Here is a 19,645-nt window from a genome sequence, read left to right as displayed (position 1 = left end):
ACTGAGCTCACAGAGCAGTAAACTCACCTTAGTCAGTACCACTATCACTGCTGCAGTCACAGGCTAGGGGGGAATCAGTTTGCTCTGATCTCACTCCTATTTATCATTTCAAGTGACACGATCACAGCCTGGAATATCAGCTTTAAAGTTGGAGCTCAAGAAGGCACTCTCCCAGTGTTTCAATTAACTCATTAAGAAGGGTAGTATTTCCCTCTCTCCTGGTCTAATACTCTACAGTCATTTAGATAGAGGCCTCTCAGCTCAGGCTTCTCAGCTCAGTGGCACCTCCACCATCAGGTCCCCTAAGCAAAAATGACAGCGACAGAGAGGATGAATGAACCACACACACAAGACACAGACAAGTCCACGCACACCCATCTCTGTGAGGGTAATAGCAGCCACTGTAGCACATTTCCATAAATTATCATGCCTGAGCAACGCAACACATCAAATGACAGTTATGATCATAATAAAGCACAAAACGTAGCTCTTTGCATCACCTGAAAATCATAACCCTGTAATTAACATGGAGAAAAGCAATTTATCTGCGCTTCAGTGAGGCCTTGCAGCGCAGTCTCTCTCTCTTCCTCTTGGCACATTTGGGATTGTTTTAATTATCTCATGGAATCATGGTTATGTGTCTTTAGCCTTCCCCCTCCACATATTTGGCACTCCATTACTTTGAATCTAAAATGAGAAACTAAAGTACACAACTGATTGGTCTACAATCTGCCTTCAATCAACCCAGAAGGAAGAATATATCAGGAACAAAAAGAGAAGAGAAAGGTGGCGGGGGCTGACAGAGCTGTTAGAAAGGATACACCTGATAGTCAGGGACATGATCCCAGAGTAACAATGTGACAGTGTTCTTAAACAACAACATAAGTATGATGATGGGTAATACCAAGAGAACAGCAAAGCTTCTCCAGAACAGTCAACTACACTTGAAACCTTTTAGAAGTTGCGGCTGTCTCAAAGGTCAAAGCACTTATCCTGGTTTCTCCCTTCGGTTGATGCCACAACAACCTCCTACAAGAGTAATGGTTCTGCACCATGGTAAATCTGATATGTAGGAAGCAGATATTTTGTGGTTTTTGAAAGGTCTCTATTCCTGCAACTCTGGGGTACGGCATGACCAGACTGTACGTTCCTCTAGGAACCCATCAGAGCACAGGTTCCATTAATTATAGTTGGCTGTAGATAGCACTATTGCATTATTAAACACAGCCATCCACCCGCGCATACCTCTCTCACTGTATAACTCTCTTTCCATCCCTTTTTCACTATTCCTCCCACTTATTCCTCTCTCTCCTCAACCCTCTCTCTCATTACCAACCTCCCCTTCACTCTCCATCCTCTCCCAAAACCTCTGTTTCTATTCCTCCATCCAACTCTACCCTTATCGCTCCTTTTTTTACCCTTCCCTCATTCATCTTAGGGAGTTTCCCTGAGCTGTCCATCTACTTTCTCTAGTACTTATCCTAACCACCAGAACTCCCCCACTCATCTGTAGGCTCTCGTCCATAAAGAGAGCAGGGAAAATCAGAGGAGCAGGTTTCATATCTGATTTAATACACAAAAGGACATGAGAAACACTCAAAAATCAAATCAAATGTATCAGTCACATGCGCCGAATACAACAGGTGTAGACCTTACAGTGAAATGCTTACTTATGAGCCCCTAACCGACAGTGCAGTTTAAAAAAATACGGATAAAAGTAAGATGTAATTAAAGAGCAGCAGTAAAAAAATAACAATATATACAGGGGGGGGGGGGCGGTACAGAGTCAATGTGTGGGGGCACAGGTTAGTTGAGGTAGTATGTACATGTAGGTATAGTTAAAGTGACTATGCATAGATGACAACAGAGAGTGGCAGTGGTGTGGAGAGGGGAGGCGTGGAGAGGGGGACAATGCGAGTAGTCTGGGTAGCCATTTGACTAGATGTTCAGGAGTCTTATGGCTTGGGGGTAGAAGCTGTTTAGAAGCTTCTTGGACCTAGACTTGGCACTCCAGTACCACTTGCCGTGTGGTGGCAGAGAGAACAGTCTATGGCTAGGGTGGATGGAGTCTTTGACAATTTTTAGGGCCTTCCTCTGACACTGCCTGGTATAGAGGTCCTGGATGACAGGAAGCTTGGCCCGAGTGATGTACTGGGCCGTGCGCACTACCCTCTGTAGTGCCTTGCGTTTGGAGGCCAAGCAGTTGCCATACCAGGCAGTGATGCAACCAGTCAGGATGCTCTCGATGGTGCAGCTGTAGAACCTTATTAGGATCTGAGGACCCATGCCAAATATTTTCAGTTTCCTGAGGGGGATTGGTTTTGTCATGCCCGCTTCATGACTGTCATGGTGTGCTTGGACCATGTTAGTTTGTTGGTGACGTGGACACCAAGGAACTTGAAGCTCTCAACCTGCTTCACTGCAGCTCCGTCGATGAGAATGGTGGCGTGTTCGGTTCTCTTTTTCCTGTGGTCCACAATCATCTCCTTTGTCTTGATCACATCGAGGACGAGGTTGTTGTCCTGGCTCCACACAGCCAGGTCTCTGACCTCCTCTCTATAGGCTGTCTCGTTGTTGTCGGTGATCAGGCCTACCACTGTTGTGTCATCAGCAAATTTAATGATGGTGTTGGAGTCGTGCCTGGCCGCGCAGTCATGAGTGAACAGAGAGTACAGGTGGGGGCTGAGCACGCACCCCTGAGGGGCCCCTGTGTTGAGGATCAGCATGGCGGATGTGTTGTTACCTACCCTTACCACCTGGAGGCGGCCCGTCAGGAAGTCCAGTATCCAGGTGCAGATGGAGGTGTTTAGTCCCAGGGTCCTTAGCTTATTGTTGAGCATTGAGGGCACTATGGTGTTGAACGCTGAGCTGTAGTTAATGAATAGCATTCTCAGATAGGTGTTAATTTTGTCCAGGTGGGAAAGGGCAGTGTGGAGTGCAATAGAGACTGCATCATCTGTGCATCTGTTGGGGTAGTATGCAAATTGGAGTGGGTCTAGGGTTTCTGGGACCATAGTGCTACAGGTCGGTAGTAATTTAGGCAGGTTACCTTAGTGTTCTTGGGCACAGGCACTATGGTTGTCTGCTTAAAACATGTTGGTATTACAGACTCGGACAGGGAGAGGTTGAAAATGTCAGTGAAGACACTTGCTAGTTGGTCAGCGCATGCAGTACATGTCCTGGTAATCCATCTGGCCCTGCGGCCTTGTGAATGTTGATCTTTCTAAAGATCTTACTCACATCGGCTTCGGAGAGCGTGATCACACAGGCTTCCGGTACAGCTGGTGCTCTCATGCATGTTTCATTATTTGCCTCGAAGCGAGCATAGCAGTAGTTTAGCTCGTCTGGTAGGTTGGGGTATGTACGTACGGTCACTGTGGGGACGGCGTCATCGATGCACTTATTGATGAAGCCAATGACAGATGTGGTATACTCCTCAATGCCATTGGAGGAAACCCGGAACATATTCCAGTCTGTGCTGACAAAACAGTCCTGTAGCTTAGCATTTGCTTCATCTGACACTTTTTTATTGATCTAGTCACTGGTGCTTCCTGCTTTAATTGTTACTTGTAAGAAGGAATCAGGAGGATGGAATTATGGTCAGATTTGCCAAATGGAGGTGAGGGAGTGCTTTGTATGTATCTCTGTGTGTGGCGTGTAGGTGGTTCAGAGTTCTTTTCCCTTTGGTTGCACATTATCTGATAAAAATTTGGTAAAACTGATTTTAGTTTCCCTACATTAAAGTCCCCGGCTATGTGGAGTGCCGCCTCTGGGTGAGCGTTTTCTTGTTTGCTTATGGTGGATTATACCTCATTCAACGCTATCTTAGTGCCAGCCTCTGACTGTGGTGGTATGTAAACAGCTACAAAGACTATAGATGAAAACTCTCGCGGTAGGTAATGTGGTCTGCAGCTTATCATGAGAAACTCCACTTCAGGCGAGCCATAGCTCGAGACTTCCAGAGATATCGTGCACCAGCTGTTGTTAACAAAAATACATAGACCGCCACCCCTTGTCTTACCAGACGGCGCTGTTCTATACTGCCGGGACATCGTATAACCAGACAGCTGTATGTTGGTATTGTCGTCGTTCAGCCACGACTCCGTGTTACAGTTTTAATGTCCCATTGGTAGTTTAATCTTCCCAATAACTCGGCCATTTTATTGTCCAAAGATTTGCTAGCAGAATTGAGGGGGGTGGGGGTTTATTCGATCGCCTCAGACTCCTCAGAAGGCAGCCCGCCCTCCGACCTCTCTTTCTCCACCTCCTCTTCACGCAGATCACTGTGGTCGGGGCCTGTTCCAGAGGGAGCCATATATCCTTCTCCTAGGGCTCGTCAGAGTCATGAAAGAAGAAAAAGGATTCTGCTAGTCCGTGGTGAGTAATCGCAGTCCTGATGTCCAGAAGTTCTTTTCGGTCATAAGAGATGGTAGAGGCAACATTATGTACAAAAATAGTAAAAAAAGAAGTTACAAACAACGCAGATAAACGGAAAAAAAACAATCGGTTGGGGGCACGTAAAACTTCTGCCTTCTGCTCCGGCGCCATACTACATTTGGCAATATAAAATGGCAAGATGCACCACCGAGACATCTGCACTATTATGACACTGTCTTGAAGTTGACAATGTTCACCGTCTCAAAAAGGAACATGATGAAAATAAAGAATGGACAAGAACATGATGAAAGAAAGAACGATTAAAGAAAAGCTCTCTGAAGAATGCCACTGCAGGAGAACAACTCCTAAGGGCAATTAAAGCCAGGTCCCCATTACCCAGTTCTTCTTCTAAGACCATCCAAAAAGCACAAACTACATGCATTGTCTTGAGCTACAGAGTACTGGTACTATTTGCATGTGCCTGAAGAATATGGGTAAATACTATCTACTCTTCAGCCATGATAAAACAGTGCGGGACTTTCCTGGAATAGTTCCAGGAAAGAGAGTTCCAAAGATGTCACTCCAGGTGGGCAGCCCTTCCTGTGGAGTGACAACAGTGTCATTAAGAATGTTCAGATGGTGTGAGAGCCACTGGAGCTGCACCACATCAGCAGAATGCCTGGTAGCAGGTCCAGTACAGGGCGGTCTGTCATCCTGCAGCTGGCCTTCCTGTTTCACAGCTCTCAACTGGGTCAACATGTACAGGACCACAGACACACTGACACACATACAGGTCTCGGGGGGTCTTTCTACATAGTCCATTACATAATCCCATGTCTCTGAAACGAACAAAAGCAGCACCACAGAAAGCAAACGGAGTCCCAATAGGATAACTATATCATAAGGTTATACAGTATCTGTCTGCCCTCATGTGATGTGTCACGACAAACACATCTGAGTTCAGCGTTTATTACAGAGCTTATTGTAGTCTTGTACAGCTGTAGATTTGCCCCTGTTGACTAGTTCCAGTAGATCAGTGTATGACGTGTCTCTCTCTCTGTGTGTGTGTGTGTGTGTGTGTGTGTGTGTGTGTGTGTGTGTGTGTGTGTGTGTGTGTGTGTGTGTGTGTTGACTGCATGGAGGGGGAGTCAGACTTAGCAGTGCTGAGGAGAGGGTGAGAGAGACATGTTATCACCCTGTCTGACCTTGTCAGATAAGGGCCTTTACGCTGCTCATACACCTCTCCTTCACATGGTCTCTCCAACTACATCCATCTCTCTCCGCTCTCCATCTTCCTCCTCCTTCCTTAACGTCTCTTCATGCCGCTGCCTCTTACTCGCCTTCCACTCCTTTAAAGCCTCAGCACTTTTAATTTGATATGGCAAAAGAGAGGTGAAATTTTAAATTATGGATAAGTTGTTCTGTTTGAGACGCCGTTTGTACTTTCAAGGGAGGAAAAAACAAACCAACTATGTCTTTTAAAATGATATGGGTTAAGGGATAGGAGCTGGTCTGTCTAAGGCAGAGGAGTTGGTTCTTTGCATGATTCCACTGAGGGTTGTCTGGGCTGCTTGGACTTCCTTTCAGTCTGGCTGGCAGGAGGCTGGGGTGAATGTGATTAAGTTGATTCTTATAAATTCATTTAATCCAATAAATTGAACTTTAGGCAGAACTAAGCTAGGACTTTATGTGGGTCATATTAGGTGCAAATACGGTTATCATTCTGTAGCTTGTAATACGTATTATTGATTCAAAGTAAGTATTTAAAGTACATACTGATGATATTCAGTAAAGTGCAGACAAGATGCAAGCGGAGGTGCTGGCCGTACTGTATGTCAATACTCAAGTCAACAAAATGTACCTTCTTCCAGGATATTTCTTCCTCAAAATCACTAGAAAACAACCACACGAAAAACAGCACACACACACATCAAACAAAACACCAAACTAAAAAGATCTGTGGAAAAGTTTGCCAGGCTCTCACTTCCCATTCCCTCTCCCTTCACTCCGCTATGTATCCCAGAATTCCAATTGTGTATCTATATTTGTGATGTTCCTGAGGAATCCTTTAAAGCAAGGCTCCCCTTACTCAGGGCCAACTCTACCTTACAAACCGCCTGGCGGACAAGAGAAAGAAGAGCATCAGATCAGCAAAAACATGAATAAAGTCCAAAGCATACTTTTTATTATGTTAACATAATATTTGCCAACCTGTCGATTCAGTTAGACTTGTATTGCATATTCACCCCTATAAAATACAGTGTGACACTGTTCTTTAGATTCACAAATTCAATCAAATATATCATTGCTGTCTGATGAAAACCTAATCTTTTCAGGAAGTTGAAAAAATGACCATATTTTTCCCATTAACAAACATACAATTATGAAACTTCAGAAGCTATTTTCAATACATGTTCTTGGTCCTAGAGTCATGAAATGTTCAGACAACATTAAGGGGAGTTATTGCTTTTAATAAATGTAAAAAAGTTACAATTTGCAAAAATGTTGTTCTATTTCATCAGACAGTGGCGTTATACTATCTGATTAATAAAAGTTAGAGAGGTAGAGCAGATGAACACTGACATAAAGAATAAGTGTAGTATTATTGTTCTGTATTTTTATGGATCATGGCTGACGGAATTGGCTGACACGATTTTCCTAATTTCCCATGAGTGTTCATTACACAATCCGTATAGCTTCTACAGCACTTACCTCTCCTAAGGAGTAAGATGCAGAAGCTCATCTTCCATTACTCACTGTATCAGACACAATATGACTCTAATGAATGCTGTTAGCCACATCAAAAAGCACTATTTATAGTTCCATTGGGCTCAGGTTGAATCTACTCAGCGTTTGCTAGTCTTGTGAACAGCTTTTATCATAGCTGTTAATTACATCTTCAGAATTAGACTTCCTCCAAATCATCAAGGGAAGAACAAGAGTGAGGCAACGAGATCAATGGGAACCCTGTTCCTTCTGCACGACGCATTCTTGTTCTAGCTCGTATGGAACAACATCCAGCAGGCTCAGTCTTTGAAAATGATCAGGGAATGTGATGGATCCACAATTAACATTGGTTTCAAGGTAGGACTACTGAAAAAGAAAAATGGTTTTGAAGGCTGATCTTTAGTCTTTGCACATACTATCTGAATAGACGTATTAGTAGTTCATCAGCCTTCTTTGATTATTTTACAAATTAGTCAACATTCAGTCATTCCTCCTTAGAATAGTGGGGAGAACAACTAGTAGGAACTCAGAACACGTATGTGCTGCTTTCTCCCCATTTTTCTCTGTCACTGCTCTCTATATACTCTTCCCCCATCTCCATCTCCAGCTCACAACGTCTTCCCCTGTTCTCATTCTCCTCTGGCCTTAGGTTAAGGCTATGGCACTTCAAAATCTGTTTCACTGGCAAAAGGTGATCAAAAGACACAAAAGAGCCCGATAGAGAGAGAAACAGATACAAGAGAGAGAGGAAGAGAGCGAGGTAGTAAGAAGCAGGCCACTTGTAAGAAGACTACGCCATAGGTAAGTCCAATCTTAGAAAAAAGGGTTCCAAACGGGTTATTTGCAGAGGGATAGGGTTCTACCAAGAATCGTTTTGATCAGAACAACACTTTTTGGTCAAATGGTGAAGTCAAATGGTTCTAGCTAGGACCTTTAACATCCTAAGAACAGTTTTTGGAAGAAAGGGAAGAATTCTTTGGAAGGCAAGAAGGGTTCTACATAGAACCATATATAATATTTCCCAGCATGCTCTATTGCAGGGAGATCTTCTGAATTGTTTGGTTTACTGTAAAACTGTATATGTGTTTTTGCATGTACATTGATTGGTTGATAAATGTTATGCTACACAAAGATAAATAACATACAGTTTTCTAAACTAATCCAATTTGTTAGTAATTGGATTTATTGCACCCGTTATTGAGATGGTTGTTCCAGTTTAGATTGAGGTATTCTCAGTATTCAATCATTCTGAATGCAGGTGGCGGGTGATTAACAATTCCACTTGTTGGATATCCTAACTCTGGCTCGATCCAATTGGAATTATACATCACTTTGCAAACCAGGAGATTCCTAACACCAATATGTTAGGGTATAACTAGGCCCTCAAAGAAAGACCTTATGATATACACTATGTAATGTACTGTCATAAAGAATTACATTTGAATAAGGCTGGTGGGTATGTTGGAAATTACAAGATTATGTTATAATACTTTTACTACATCAAATGGTTTTATGCAACAGAATAGAGGGTTCTTATAACTCTATTGTGTCTGTGTGAACTGAAAGTGGGCCTCTGGGAGATAACACTGACAGGAGATTTGCGATGTCTTTGGGGATACCGCATTCCAGAGCATGAGTTATTGGGGGAGATGGCTCCAGTATGGAGTTACGGGGCCAGACACTGGTCTCTACACAATGCTAACTGTTTGTTCAGCAGATACTGTCTGCTGTGAATTCTAAGTATCTTCATACAAATCTTAACATTGTGACCCATTCCAATCAATCAAGCAATCAATCAAATGTATTTATAAAGCCCTTTTTTACATCAGCTGATGTCACAAAGTGCTATACAGAAACCCAGCCTAAACCCCAAACAGCAAGCAATGCAGGTGTAGAACCATCTGTTGTGTGTCATGTAGACTAAAGGAGGATGGACTTTGCTATAAAATGCTGTGGCTTAAACCAGCTCGTTGAGTTCTCAGTGAAAATAAATGCAATTGACAGTGAGAGGAGTTTTTTTTTTTTTCTGAGTTTAGTAAGAACCATCCAAAGATAAAAGGGTTCTCGGTAAAACCCTTTACAGACGCTTCTAGACTGAACCCTTCATCGAGGGTTCTAGGTAAAACCATATAAAGGGGGTTCTTTGAAGAACCCTACACATTTATTTCTAAGAGTGTAGTTTCTGGAATACAGACTCTTCTATGGGCTTGAATAAATCAAAATGACCTGTATAACAGGATCACAGTACACTCCCACAGTCTGCACTAACATCCAGAACACACTCACCACACAGTACACATCAAATCCCATGAACCTTTATATATGTGCATGGAACAGAGAGAAAAAGACAGGATTTAACTCAGGGATGAGAGCGAAGAAGTGGAGGACACGTAATCCTATAGTGAATGAAAGAATATTTAGTACATTTCATCTGTTGGAAGGATGGCATAGAATAGAGAAAGACCAAGTACCAACGATATAGAACAGAGAGCGCAAATGAGGAGAGGGTATGATGGAGAGGTGAAATGTGGAAGAGGATCAGCTGTTTTTGAAAGATGATGAAAGAAAAGGGCATGAGTGCTTCAACTGAAGGAGGAAATAGAGGATAAATAAATATTGACTAAAAGGAGAGGAATAAATGGAGGAAAAGAGGGTCCAACAACATCAGAACTCTTCAGAAGAAATGAGGGGATGGAAAGAACCATTACTGCTTGTTGGTCTTTTTCACCAAACATGCATATTTAGGCCCATATCCAGAGTGTGACGTGTGCTCCCTCTCCAGCCTCTAAGTCACGAGGCTGCTCATTATGGCGCACACCTGTCACCATCGTTACGCGCACCTGCACATAGTCAGACTCACCTGGACTCTATTACTTCCTAGATTACCTGCACTATATATGTCACTCCTTTTGGTTCCTTCCCCAGGCGTCATTATTTCTGTTTCATGTCTGTGCGTTGTTCTTGGTTTGTATTATGTTGCGTTTATTTATTAAAACATTCACTCCCTGAACTTGCTTCCCGACTCTCAGCGCACATCGTTACAAACTGGGCAATACCAAAACCAGGACAGTGAGAATAATTCAAACCCAGAGTTTAGCAAAATCCTACTCAGGCGACATACAGTAAAGCCAACCTATTGCATTTGGCTGTAATACAGTGAGGAGGTTTTACTGCTCATAAACTACAAGAAACAATAATCATATAGTAGCTGTAATGTCATCATCTGGTGCATTTTATTTCAGGGGTCATTTATGGCCTGATATATTTACATAAAACTATTTTAACTATTATGTAACACCAACCATTCGCTAACTTGAGCATCACAAATTGAGCGTAAATCTGTGCTAAAAGCCCATAAAGCAATCACGACTTTCCCCTCTTGTAAAGCAAGAGAAGTTCACCTAATGGCTCTCCAGAGCTGCCAGGGAACGATTTGACTGTTACACACAAAGTAATGGACCTCCTAGACAGACAGTGTGGGAATGATTAGAGTGTTACACAGTTAAAGTTAATGAGGCTCTAAAGTGGGCCAGGTATGATTTGACTGTGGTGAAAACAGTTAACCTGAACACACCTCTATAGTAATAGGCCACCCCGGTGACAGAGGAATAATTTGAGTGTTTACAAAAAGTTGACAGCCAGACAGGCAGTTTTATGCGAAGGCGATTGGCTGACATGTATAAGATGTCCATTTATAGTGTGTCTGGTGACAGACAGGGAGGGACAACTGAGGGATAGAGGGATGGAGAGAAGTGTGAGCCGGAACAGATGGAGAGATGTCTGGAAACCAAGAGGTGTGCTGTCATGGCTTCCGATTTGTTGTCTTTGTTAAATCACCTTGTCACACTAACATAGAGGAGCTCACTGTGAAGAATCTCTTTCTTTCAACACCATAGACAAACTCTGAAGGTGAGTGAGGATAAAGATTAAAAGGGTAAGAACAAATTCATTGTAGATCATTGTTGTTTGTCAAACTAAGTTGAACCCTGATTGTCCCCCTTGACAACATTCAATCAATAACTGTGAGGAACATCTGTGGAATCAACGCCGTATGAGATTTCCTGCACATCAACAGACCTGGACACAGCTCATTGTTGTCAAGCTGACAGTCGGTGTGGACCTCAATATCCATGAGATGACATTCAGGTTACAACCAAAGCCAGGACTCCTGGCTGAGGTTGATGACCTGATCACTCACCTGATGCTCTGTGATTGGAGAACGTCTGGGTCGGTGGCGTTGAGCAAGGCCACAAAACTTCCCAGGGGGATGTTCTCCATCTTAGTGACCTGGAGGGGGTCGGGAAAGAAGACGGGCCCCTCGTTGACGTCCAGGACAGTGATGTGTACGGTGGCCGTAGAGCTGGAGCCGTAGCCCACATCTGGCACCAGGGGGTCCTCGTTCTCCACCTTGATCAGCAGCGTGTGGAACACTACACTCTCATAGTCCAGAGGCTGGGGAGAGAGGAGAGAAGTGGAGGGAAGGAGGTGAGAAGAGAAAACATGTAAAGAACAGAAAGGAGACGATGGATGATAAGACCGGTAGGACAGCAACAAAGAGGTGAAGGGGAGAGAACATTTTTAAGAAAAAGTGGGAAAATGGAGGACAGCAGCAAACTAAGTAAAGGGGCAAACGGCAGTGTGCTAGAGAAAAAATATACAATATTACAGCAATACTACAGCTATTCTGTAGTCCTGTATCCTATATATATTGCTAAATTGTATAGATTTATTGGAATAATGAGAGCAATAAAAGTTATGAGTGTTACAGGATCTTTAGGGTGCAACCTGTATGTTCATATCTCCAGTGAATAGGCCAGATTGTGCAGTAATATCACCATCCACCCTGCCTGTTATACTTAAGTGATTATGCCCGAGAAGCCGGTGTTTGGAGGATATATTGGCACGGGTGTTATTAGGCCCAAGACAAAGTCGAGGACCAGCAAACCGTGCCAATATGTCCTCCAAACATCGGCTTTGAGGGCATTATCACTTTTATACAACGGGTTACCAACATATTCAAATAATGATAGACATATTTTCATTAAAAGCACATTTTCTAGGGTTGCTAGAGAAGTGACCCAGTCATTCAGTCTTTTTGTTCTGTATCTATGGAAACGACCCAGTCGATCGTTCTAAATGTTCCATTGCCATACTGGCTGGCAACGTTCTTATCCCTTGCTTGCTTGCTAGTCAACTACTGCTAATTTACAGTCACGTCAAAAAGTTCAGCCAGAATAACAGAAAAGTAGCTGCATTTGCATTTGTTTAAGCTTTTTTCTAGTGACATTTATTTAGATTCATCCATAACAATGAGCTAATGAGGTGCGATTTTGCCTGGCATAGAGAATGTGCTCACTCGTCAGGACACTGTTGTTCAGAGGAGTTCGCCAACAACACAGTTACAGTAACACAATCATTTCAAACTGAAGCGGGAAAGACTGCCAATTAGCTGCGTTTCGTTTTACCTTTTTTTCAATTGAATTTCTTTGTATATATCCATAAAAATGATGCCAGCTGATTCATGATTTCGACCGGCTGAGAAATGCTGCCTGCCTTTCTGTCTCGTCCGGACTCCCAACACGTTCATTACTATAGGATAGCTGGATATCTAATTTGAATATTAAAGCAATGTTGCAAATGTCGGAGAGACAGACATCAAGGTTTATACAAATCTCCGCTGTTGAAAACTAAATGTTTGTCTAAAAGAAATGGGAGATAATGTCTAGATGCTTTTTATAATGGAGATCAAGTTTATAAAGTGCCTGGCTGGGTAGATGAGACAGTGGATTGTACAGTCAGATGGAACAGAGTAAATAGGCATTTTAACATCATAGATTTAGCCGGTGGTAACTTGTGGAAGGGACACCAGCTGGAATGCGGTTTTAACTAATCAGCATTCAGGAATAGACCCACCCGTTATGTAATGATACCACAAACAATACCTGTTTTAGCTCATTCATCATTAAGAGGATTGAGAGAGATAGGAGAGTCATTTGAGAGATAATTGAGAGAGATATTTGACCCTTTGCTAAGACCCGCCCCCTATACTATTGCAACCTCGGTCAACATTTTCCAGGGAAGCCCAATTCCCCTTTCAAACCACTATAGCAGGGGTGTCAAACTCCTTTTCCCCCAGGGGCCACTATCGTTCTTCACAGACCGCACTTAAATACTAATATATTTCCTTGCCATCAAAATCTGCAACAATCCATTGCTTTTGGAATTTCTGATGATCCCTGACTGCATAGCTTTTGTTGCAATGACTGTTACCAAGCTGGACAGAGTGAAGAGACTGTAAATGTAGGTCCATTATTTTCAATTGACCCCATCCATCTTTAGACATGTTGTACTTTAATAAAAGAGGTCAAGTTTTTTCTGTGAGCCAATAGGGTAACCAAGGTAACCATGGAATGTTTTCCCCCAAGGCGAGCGGGGCCGTGACATTATATCTAATACTAACTGAGAGTATTGTATTTTTATACAATCACAATGCTGTCAAAGTGTGTTCTTAAAGAGTTGATTGAATGCCACGCATGTCACACGTGACGTCATTTTGAATTTTGAATACCTCCCCGTGTGTTTATGCTAGAGCAGGGGTGTCAAAGTCAAATGGACGGAGGGCCAAATAAAAAATTTAGCTACAAGCCGAGGGCCGGACTGTTCGAATGTTCATTGAAAATTTTTTAAATGACGCATATAGTCTAGTGAACCTAATTGAACCTACTGAAAACCTAACAAATATATTCCAATATGATCAGATAAATAAAGCAATATTTTCTTATGGCTCTGTCAGTAATCTTTAATTTTCAACAGACACAAAAGACAAATTTCCTTTATATAAAAATCCCCATAACATGAACATTAAATGAAAGAAACCGGTATTCAAGGCACCATCAGTAGCCTATATTTTCTATTTTAGCAAAAGTGGGCTAAATTTACTTCAAAGAAAAAAACAATAATAGCAATTTTCTATCATCCACTCAACTGAAATATTTTTAAAATATAATTGGATTGAAATACAATAAAATAAAGTGCAAAAATCTATTAATCAAAAACAACACTTTGTTTAAGGAGAAGTAACATGCAGTGAAAACAAATAAACTTTAACTTTTAAACTTGAACTGAGTAAAAACTCTAAATATGTGATTGCACAGTAATGTTCACTTGTTTGAGGTTGAGGGTGATACTTGGTGGTGTCCCATCTTTTCCACAAGTTCATCAATGTTCGGGGTAAGGCTCTGAGCTGAGGAAATCCTCAGAATTGAGTGGAGGTGTTCAGCAGTAAGTCGACTTCTGTGTGATGTTTTGTTCAGGTTCATCAAAGCAAACAGTTGTTCACACAGGTATGTGCTGCCAAACATAGACAACGTTTGAGCAGCCTGGATGCGCAGCTGGGGCATTGTTTCGGGGAGGAAACGGGCGAACTCCGCAGCACCCACTGCCGCATATTTTGCCCTCAGTGCATCATTGCATTGGAGGTCAATCAACTCCATTTGGAGGTTTGGTGGTGAGCTTTCCACGTCAACAGCAAATGGGTTACCGAGCAGTTCCAACCTGCTTTTTTGTGCTTCAAAGTCAGCAAATCGGCGTCGAAAGTCAGCGGCAAGCATACCTATTTTATCAGCCAACTGTGCGCTCGGGAACGCACTGGTAGAGAGCTTCTCTTTCATGGTCTGGCAGCTGGGAAAGTGGCTCAAATTTTCTTTCCGCATCTGCGTCTCCCACAGAGTCAGTTTGGTTTTAAATGCCTTCACTGTACTGTACATATCAGAGATGACATGATCCCGACCCTGCAGCTGCAAGTTCATTGCATTCAGATGACTCGTAATGTCACACAGAAAAGCCATTTCACACAGAAACATTTCGTCTCGGAGTTGTGTTGTGTCTTTCCCTTTGCTGTCCAAGAACAGACAAATCTCCTCACGAAGCTCGAAACATCTTTGAAGCACCTTTCCCTGGCTTAGCCATCGCACCTCTGTGTGATAAGGCAAATCACCATGCTCCGTTTCTAACTCCGTCAGAAATGCCTTGAACTGGCGGTGATTCAAACCTTTGGCTCTGATAAAGTTAACTGTGCGCGTGATGATGCTCATTACATGCTCCATTTTCAAGGCTTTACCGCACAACGCTTCCTGGTGTATGATACAATGATAAGCTGTCAGCTCACCTGTCGCGTTTTCCTCTTGCATCTTTTCCCGTATCTTCGCCACCAGTCCGCTCCTGTGTCCACACATCGCAGGTGCTCCGTCGGTTGTCAAACCCACGAGTTTTTCCCAAGGCAGCTCCATCTCATTTACACATCTTGACACCTCTTCATACAAATCATGCCCCGTAGTTGTGCCATGCATAGGACGTAAAGCCAAAAACTCCTCTGTCACGCTTAGGCTGGAGTCCACTCCGCGGATGAAAATTGACAACTGGGCAATGTCAGAAATGTCGGTGCTCTCATCCACAGCCAAGGAATATGCAATGAAATCTTTTCCCTTTTTCACAAGCTGCTCTTTTAGATTGATGGACAACTGGTCTACTCTCTCGGCAATGGTGTTTCTGCTCAGACTCACATTTAAAAAGAGTTGCCTTTTTTCTGGGCAAACTTCGTCACAAACTTTAATCATGCAGTTTTTGATGAAATCCCCCTCCGTAAATGGCCGGGCTGATTTAGCGATCTCTTCTGCCAAAATAAAACTGGCCTTGACAGCAGCCTGGCCTTGTGATTTGGCTTTTTTGAACAGAGCCTGTCGAGATTTGAGGCCTCGTTTTAATTCCTCTGCCTTTTGTAGCCTTTGTTCCATGTCCATATTCTTGTTTTTGTCCGCGTGTTTCGTTTCATAATGTCGTCTCAGATTATACTCTTTCAGTACCGCCACACTTTCTCCACACAGAAGACACACAGGTTTTCCAGCTACCTCCGTGAACATATACTCCGACTCCCACCTTGTTTGAAACCCCCGGTTCTCAGTGTCCACCTTCCGTTTTGCCATTTTTGATGGGTATCTGAAAGTTAATTTTACTGTGATGCTGACGACTGCTGTGCCAATAAATATTGAAATGAAGCAGCCTACTGCTCGGTGCGTCACCGTTGCATTGTGGGAAATGTAGTATTGGTGCGTGTAAAAGATCTGCGGGCTGCCGGCTTGCTGCGGTCTGCGGGCCGGTTCTAATAATAAATCAAGATCATCCCAGGGGCCGTAAAAAACCTTCTCGCGGGCCGGATGTGGCCCGCGGGCCTTGACTCTGACATATGTGTGCTAGAGGCTTACCCGCAGATCAATACCCTCTTTATGCCGACATGAAGCTTGCTCCTATTCCTTAACATGGGGCTTGTGAAAGCAGTGTTTGTCTACACATAGGAGTCCCTGAATGCACTGTGCATAAATTCAAAGCTACTAACAATTTTTGGAGCTAACAATGCTCTCAAATTGTTTGCTGATGTCGACAGTAGATGAGAGAATTATATTCCTAATATAGCCAATTTACAGTAGATTGCCAATAAAGGGTGCCAATAGAAATTATTCACACCCCTTGACTTTTTCCACATTTTGTTGTGTTACTGTAAAGGCAGTCATTGTTGTTCTCCCCCTTAGACGAGGAGGAGCATGGATAGGACCAAGATGCGGATTGAGGGAAATAAGCCATCTTTTAATGAAAAACAGCAAACAAGACACTACAAACTACAAAACAACAAACGTGACTAACCTTCAACTGTCCTGTAAGGACACAGGAACAAACACCCACAAAACACCAGTGAAACCCTGGCTGCCTTTGTATGACTCTCAATTAGAGACAAACAATACACACCTGTCTCTAATTGAGAATCATACCAGGCCGAACACAAAACCCCACATAGAAATACAAACATAGACAAACCCACCCAACTCACGCCCTGACCAACTAAAATGAATACAAAACAAAGGAAAACAGGTCAGGAACGTGACAGAACCCCCCCCTTAAGGTGCGAACTCCGGGCGCACCAGCACAAAGTCTAGGGGAGGGTCTGGGTGGGCGTCTGTCCACGGTGGCGGCTCTGGCGGTGGACGAGGTCCCCACCCCACCATAATCAATCCCCGCTTCTTTATCCCCCTCCCAATGACCACCCTCCCACTAACCCCACCTAAATGAAGGGGCAGCACCGGGATAAGGGGCAGCACCGGGACAAGGGGCAGCACCGGGACAAGGGGCGGCACCGGGACAAGGGGCGGCACCGGGACAAGGGGCGGCACCGGGACAAGGGGCGGCACCGGGACAAGGGGCGGCACCGGGACAAGGGGCGGCACCGGGACAAGGGGCGGCACCGGGACAAGGGGCGGCACCGGGACAAGGGGCGGCACCGGGACAAGGGGCGGCACCGGGATAAGGGGCGGCAGGTCCTGGCTGAGGGACTCCGGCAGGTCCTGGCTGAGGGACTCCGGCAGGTCCGGGCTGAGTGGCAGCTCCGGACTGTAGGGCAGCTCCGGACTGTAGGGCAGCTCCGGACTGTAGGGCAGCTCCGGACTGTAGGGCAGCTCCGGACTGTAGGGCAGCTCCGGACTGTAGGGCAGCTCCTGACTGGCGGGCAGCTCCTGACTGGCGGGCAGCTCCTGACTGGCGGGCGTCTCTGGCAGCTCCTGACTGGCGGGCGTCTCTGGTAGCTCCTGACTGGCGGGCGTCTCTGGCAGCTCCTGACTGGCGGGCGTCTCTGGCGGCTCCTGACTGGCGGGCGTCTCTGGCGGCTCCTGACTGGCGGGCGTCTCTGGCGGCTCCTGACTGGCGGGCGTCTATGGCGGCTCCTGACTGGCGGGCGTCTCTGGCGGCTCCTGACTGGCGGGCGTCTCTGGCGGCTCCTGACTGACGGACGGCTCTAGCGGCTCCTGACTGACGGACGGCTCTACTGGCTCGGGACCGACGGGCGGCTCTAATGGCTCGTGGCAGACGGCTGACTCAGATGGCGCTGGGCAGACAGATGGCTCAGACGGCGCTGGGCAGACAGATGGCTCAGACGGCGCTGGGCAGACAGATGGCTCAGACGGCGCTGGGCAGACAGATGGCTCAGACGGCGCTGGGCAGACAGATGGCTCAGACGGCGCTGGGCAGACAGATGGCTCAGACGGCGCTGGGCAGACAGATGGCTCAGACGGCGCTGGGCAGACAGATGGCTCAGACGGCGCTGGGCAGACAGATGGCTCAGACGGCGCTGGGCAGACAGATGGCTCAGACGGTGCTGGGCAGACAGATGGCTCAGACGGAGCTGGGCAGACGGGCCGTTCAGGCACCGCTGGGCAGACGGCAGACTCTGGCCGGCTGAGACGCACTATAGGCCTGGTGCGTGGTACCGGAACTGGAGGTACCGGGCTGAGGGCACGCACCTCAGGGCGAGTGCGGGGAACAGGAACAGGGCACACTGGACTCTCGTGGCGCACTCTAGGCCTGGTGCGTGGTACCGGAACTGGAGGTACCGGGCTGAGGGCACGCACCTCAGGGCGAGTGCGGGGAGAAGGAACAGTGCGTCCAGGGCTCTGGAGACGCACAGGAGGCTTGGTGCGTGGTGCCGGAACTGGAGGCACCGGGCTGGAGACACGCACCATAGGGAGAGTACGTGGAAGAGGAACAGGGCTCTGGAGATGCACTGGAAGCCTGGTGCGTGGTGTAGGCACTGGTGGTACTGAGCTGGGGTGGGAAGGTGGCGCCGGATATACCGGACCGTGAAGGAGGACACGTGCTCTTGAGCACCGAGCCTTCCCAACCCTACCAGGTTGAATGGTCCCCGTAGCCCTGCCAGTGCGGCGAGGTGGAATAGCCCGCACTGGCCTATGCAGGCGAACCGGGGACACCACCTGTAAGGCTGGTGCCATGTACGCCGGCCCGAGGAGACGTACTGGAGACCAGATACGTTGGGCCGGCTTCATGGCACTCGGCTCGATGCCCAACCTAGCCCTCCCAGTGCGGCAAGGTGGAATAGCCCGCACTGGGCTAAGCACGCGTACTGGGGACACCGTGCCCTTTACCGCATAACACGGTGTCTGACCAGTACGACGCCCTCTTACTCCACGGCAAGCCCGGGGAGTTGGCTCAGGTATCCAACCCGGCTTCGCCACACTCCCCTTTAGCCCCCCCCCAAGAAATTTTTGGGTGAGCCTCTCGGGCTTCCAGCCTCTCCTATGTGCTGCCTCCTCATACCAGCGCTCCTGGGCTGTGGCTGCCTTCTTCTCCTCCCGAGAGCGGCGATTCTCTCCCACCTTAGCCCAGGGTCCTTCTCCATTGAAAATTTGCTCCCAACTCCATTCCTCTTCTCTCCATTGCTTTAGTTCTTTCTCTCTCTCCTCAATCCGCTTGGTCCTGTTGTGGTGGGTGTTTCTGTAAAGGCAGTCATTGTTGTTCTCCCCCTTAGACGAGGAGGAGCATGGATAGGACCAAGATGCGGATTGAGGGAAATAAGCCATCTTTTAATGAAAAACAGCAAACAAGACACTACAAACTACAAAACAACAAACGTGACTAACCTTCAACTGTCCTGTAAGGACACAGGAACAAACACCCACAAAACACCAGTGAAACCCTGGCTGCC

At 45.7% G+C, this 19,645-nt stretch overlaps 2 protein-coding genes across 2 annotated transcripts in view; both read right to left on the bottom strand.

Annotated features, from left to right (window-relative positions):
• cdh13 (cadherin 13, H-cadherin (heart)) overlaps positions 1-19,645 on the bottom strand; it is a 570,143-nt gene that overhangs the window by 93,765 nt on the left and 456,733 nt on the right. The window contains exon 10 of the mRNA XM_055934321.1: positions 11,303-11,556. Coding sequence (XP_055790296.1) covers positions 11,303-11,556 — 254 coding nt within the window. The remainder of the gene's footprint in view (positions 1-11,302; positions 11,557-19,645) is intronic.
• Positions 13,789-16,120, bottom strand: LOC129862552 (general transcription factor II-I repeat domain-containing protein 2-like). The gene has a single exon (XM_055934322.1). The coding sequence runs from the start codon at positions 16,083-16,085 to the stop codon at positions 14,265-14,267; it is 1,821 nt and encodes a 606-aa protein (XP_055790297.1). The 5' UTR covers positions 16,086-16,120; the 3' UTR covers positions 13,789-14,264.

Source organism: Salvelinus fontinalis, chromosome 9 (genome assembly GCF_029448725.1).
Source record: "Salvelinus fontinalis isolate EN_2023a chromosome 9, ASM2944872v1, whole genome shotgun sequence".
In the NCBI taxonomy this organism is placed as follows: Eukaryota; Metazoa; Chordata; class Actinopteri; order Salmoniformes; family Salmonidae; genus Salvelinus; species Salvelinus fontinalis.
The sequence above is the reverse complement of the archived record's forward strand: the minus strand, read 5'-3'. Positions and strand labels throughout refer to the sequence as shown.

Bases quoted from the DNA above. Each gene is read 5' to 3' on its own strand.
- LOC129862552 (XM_055934322.1), bottom strand. From the start codon at position 16,085: ATGGCAAAACGGAAGGTGGACACTGAGAACCGGGGGTTTCAAACAAGG.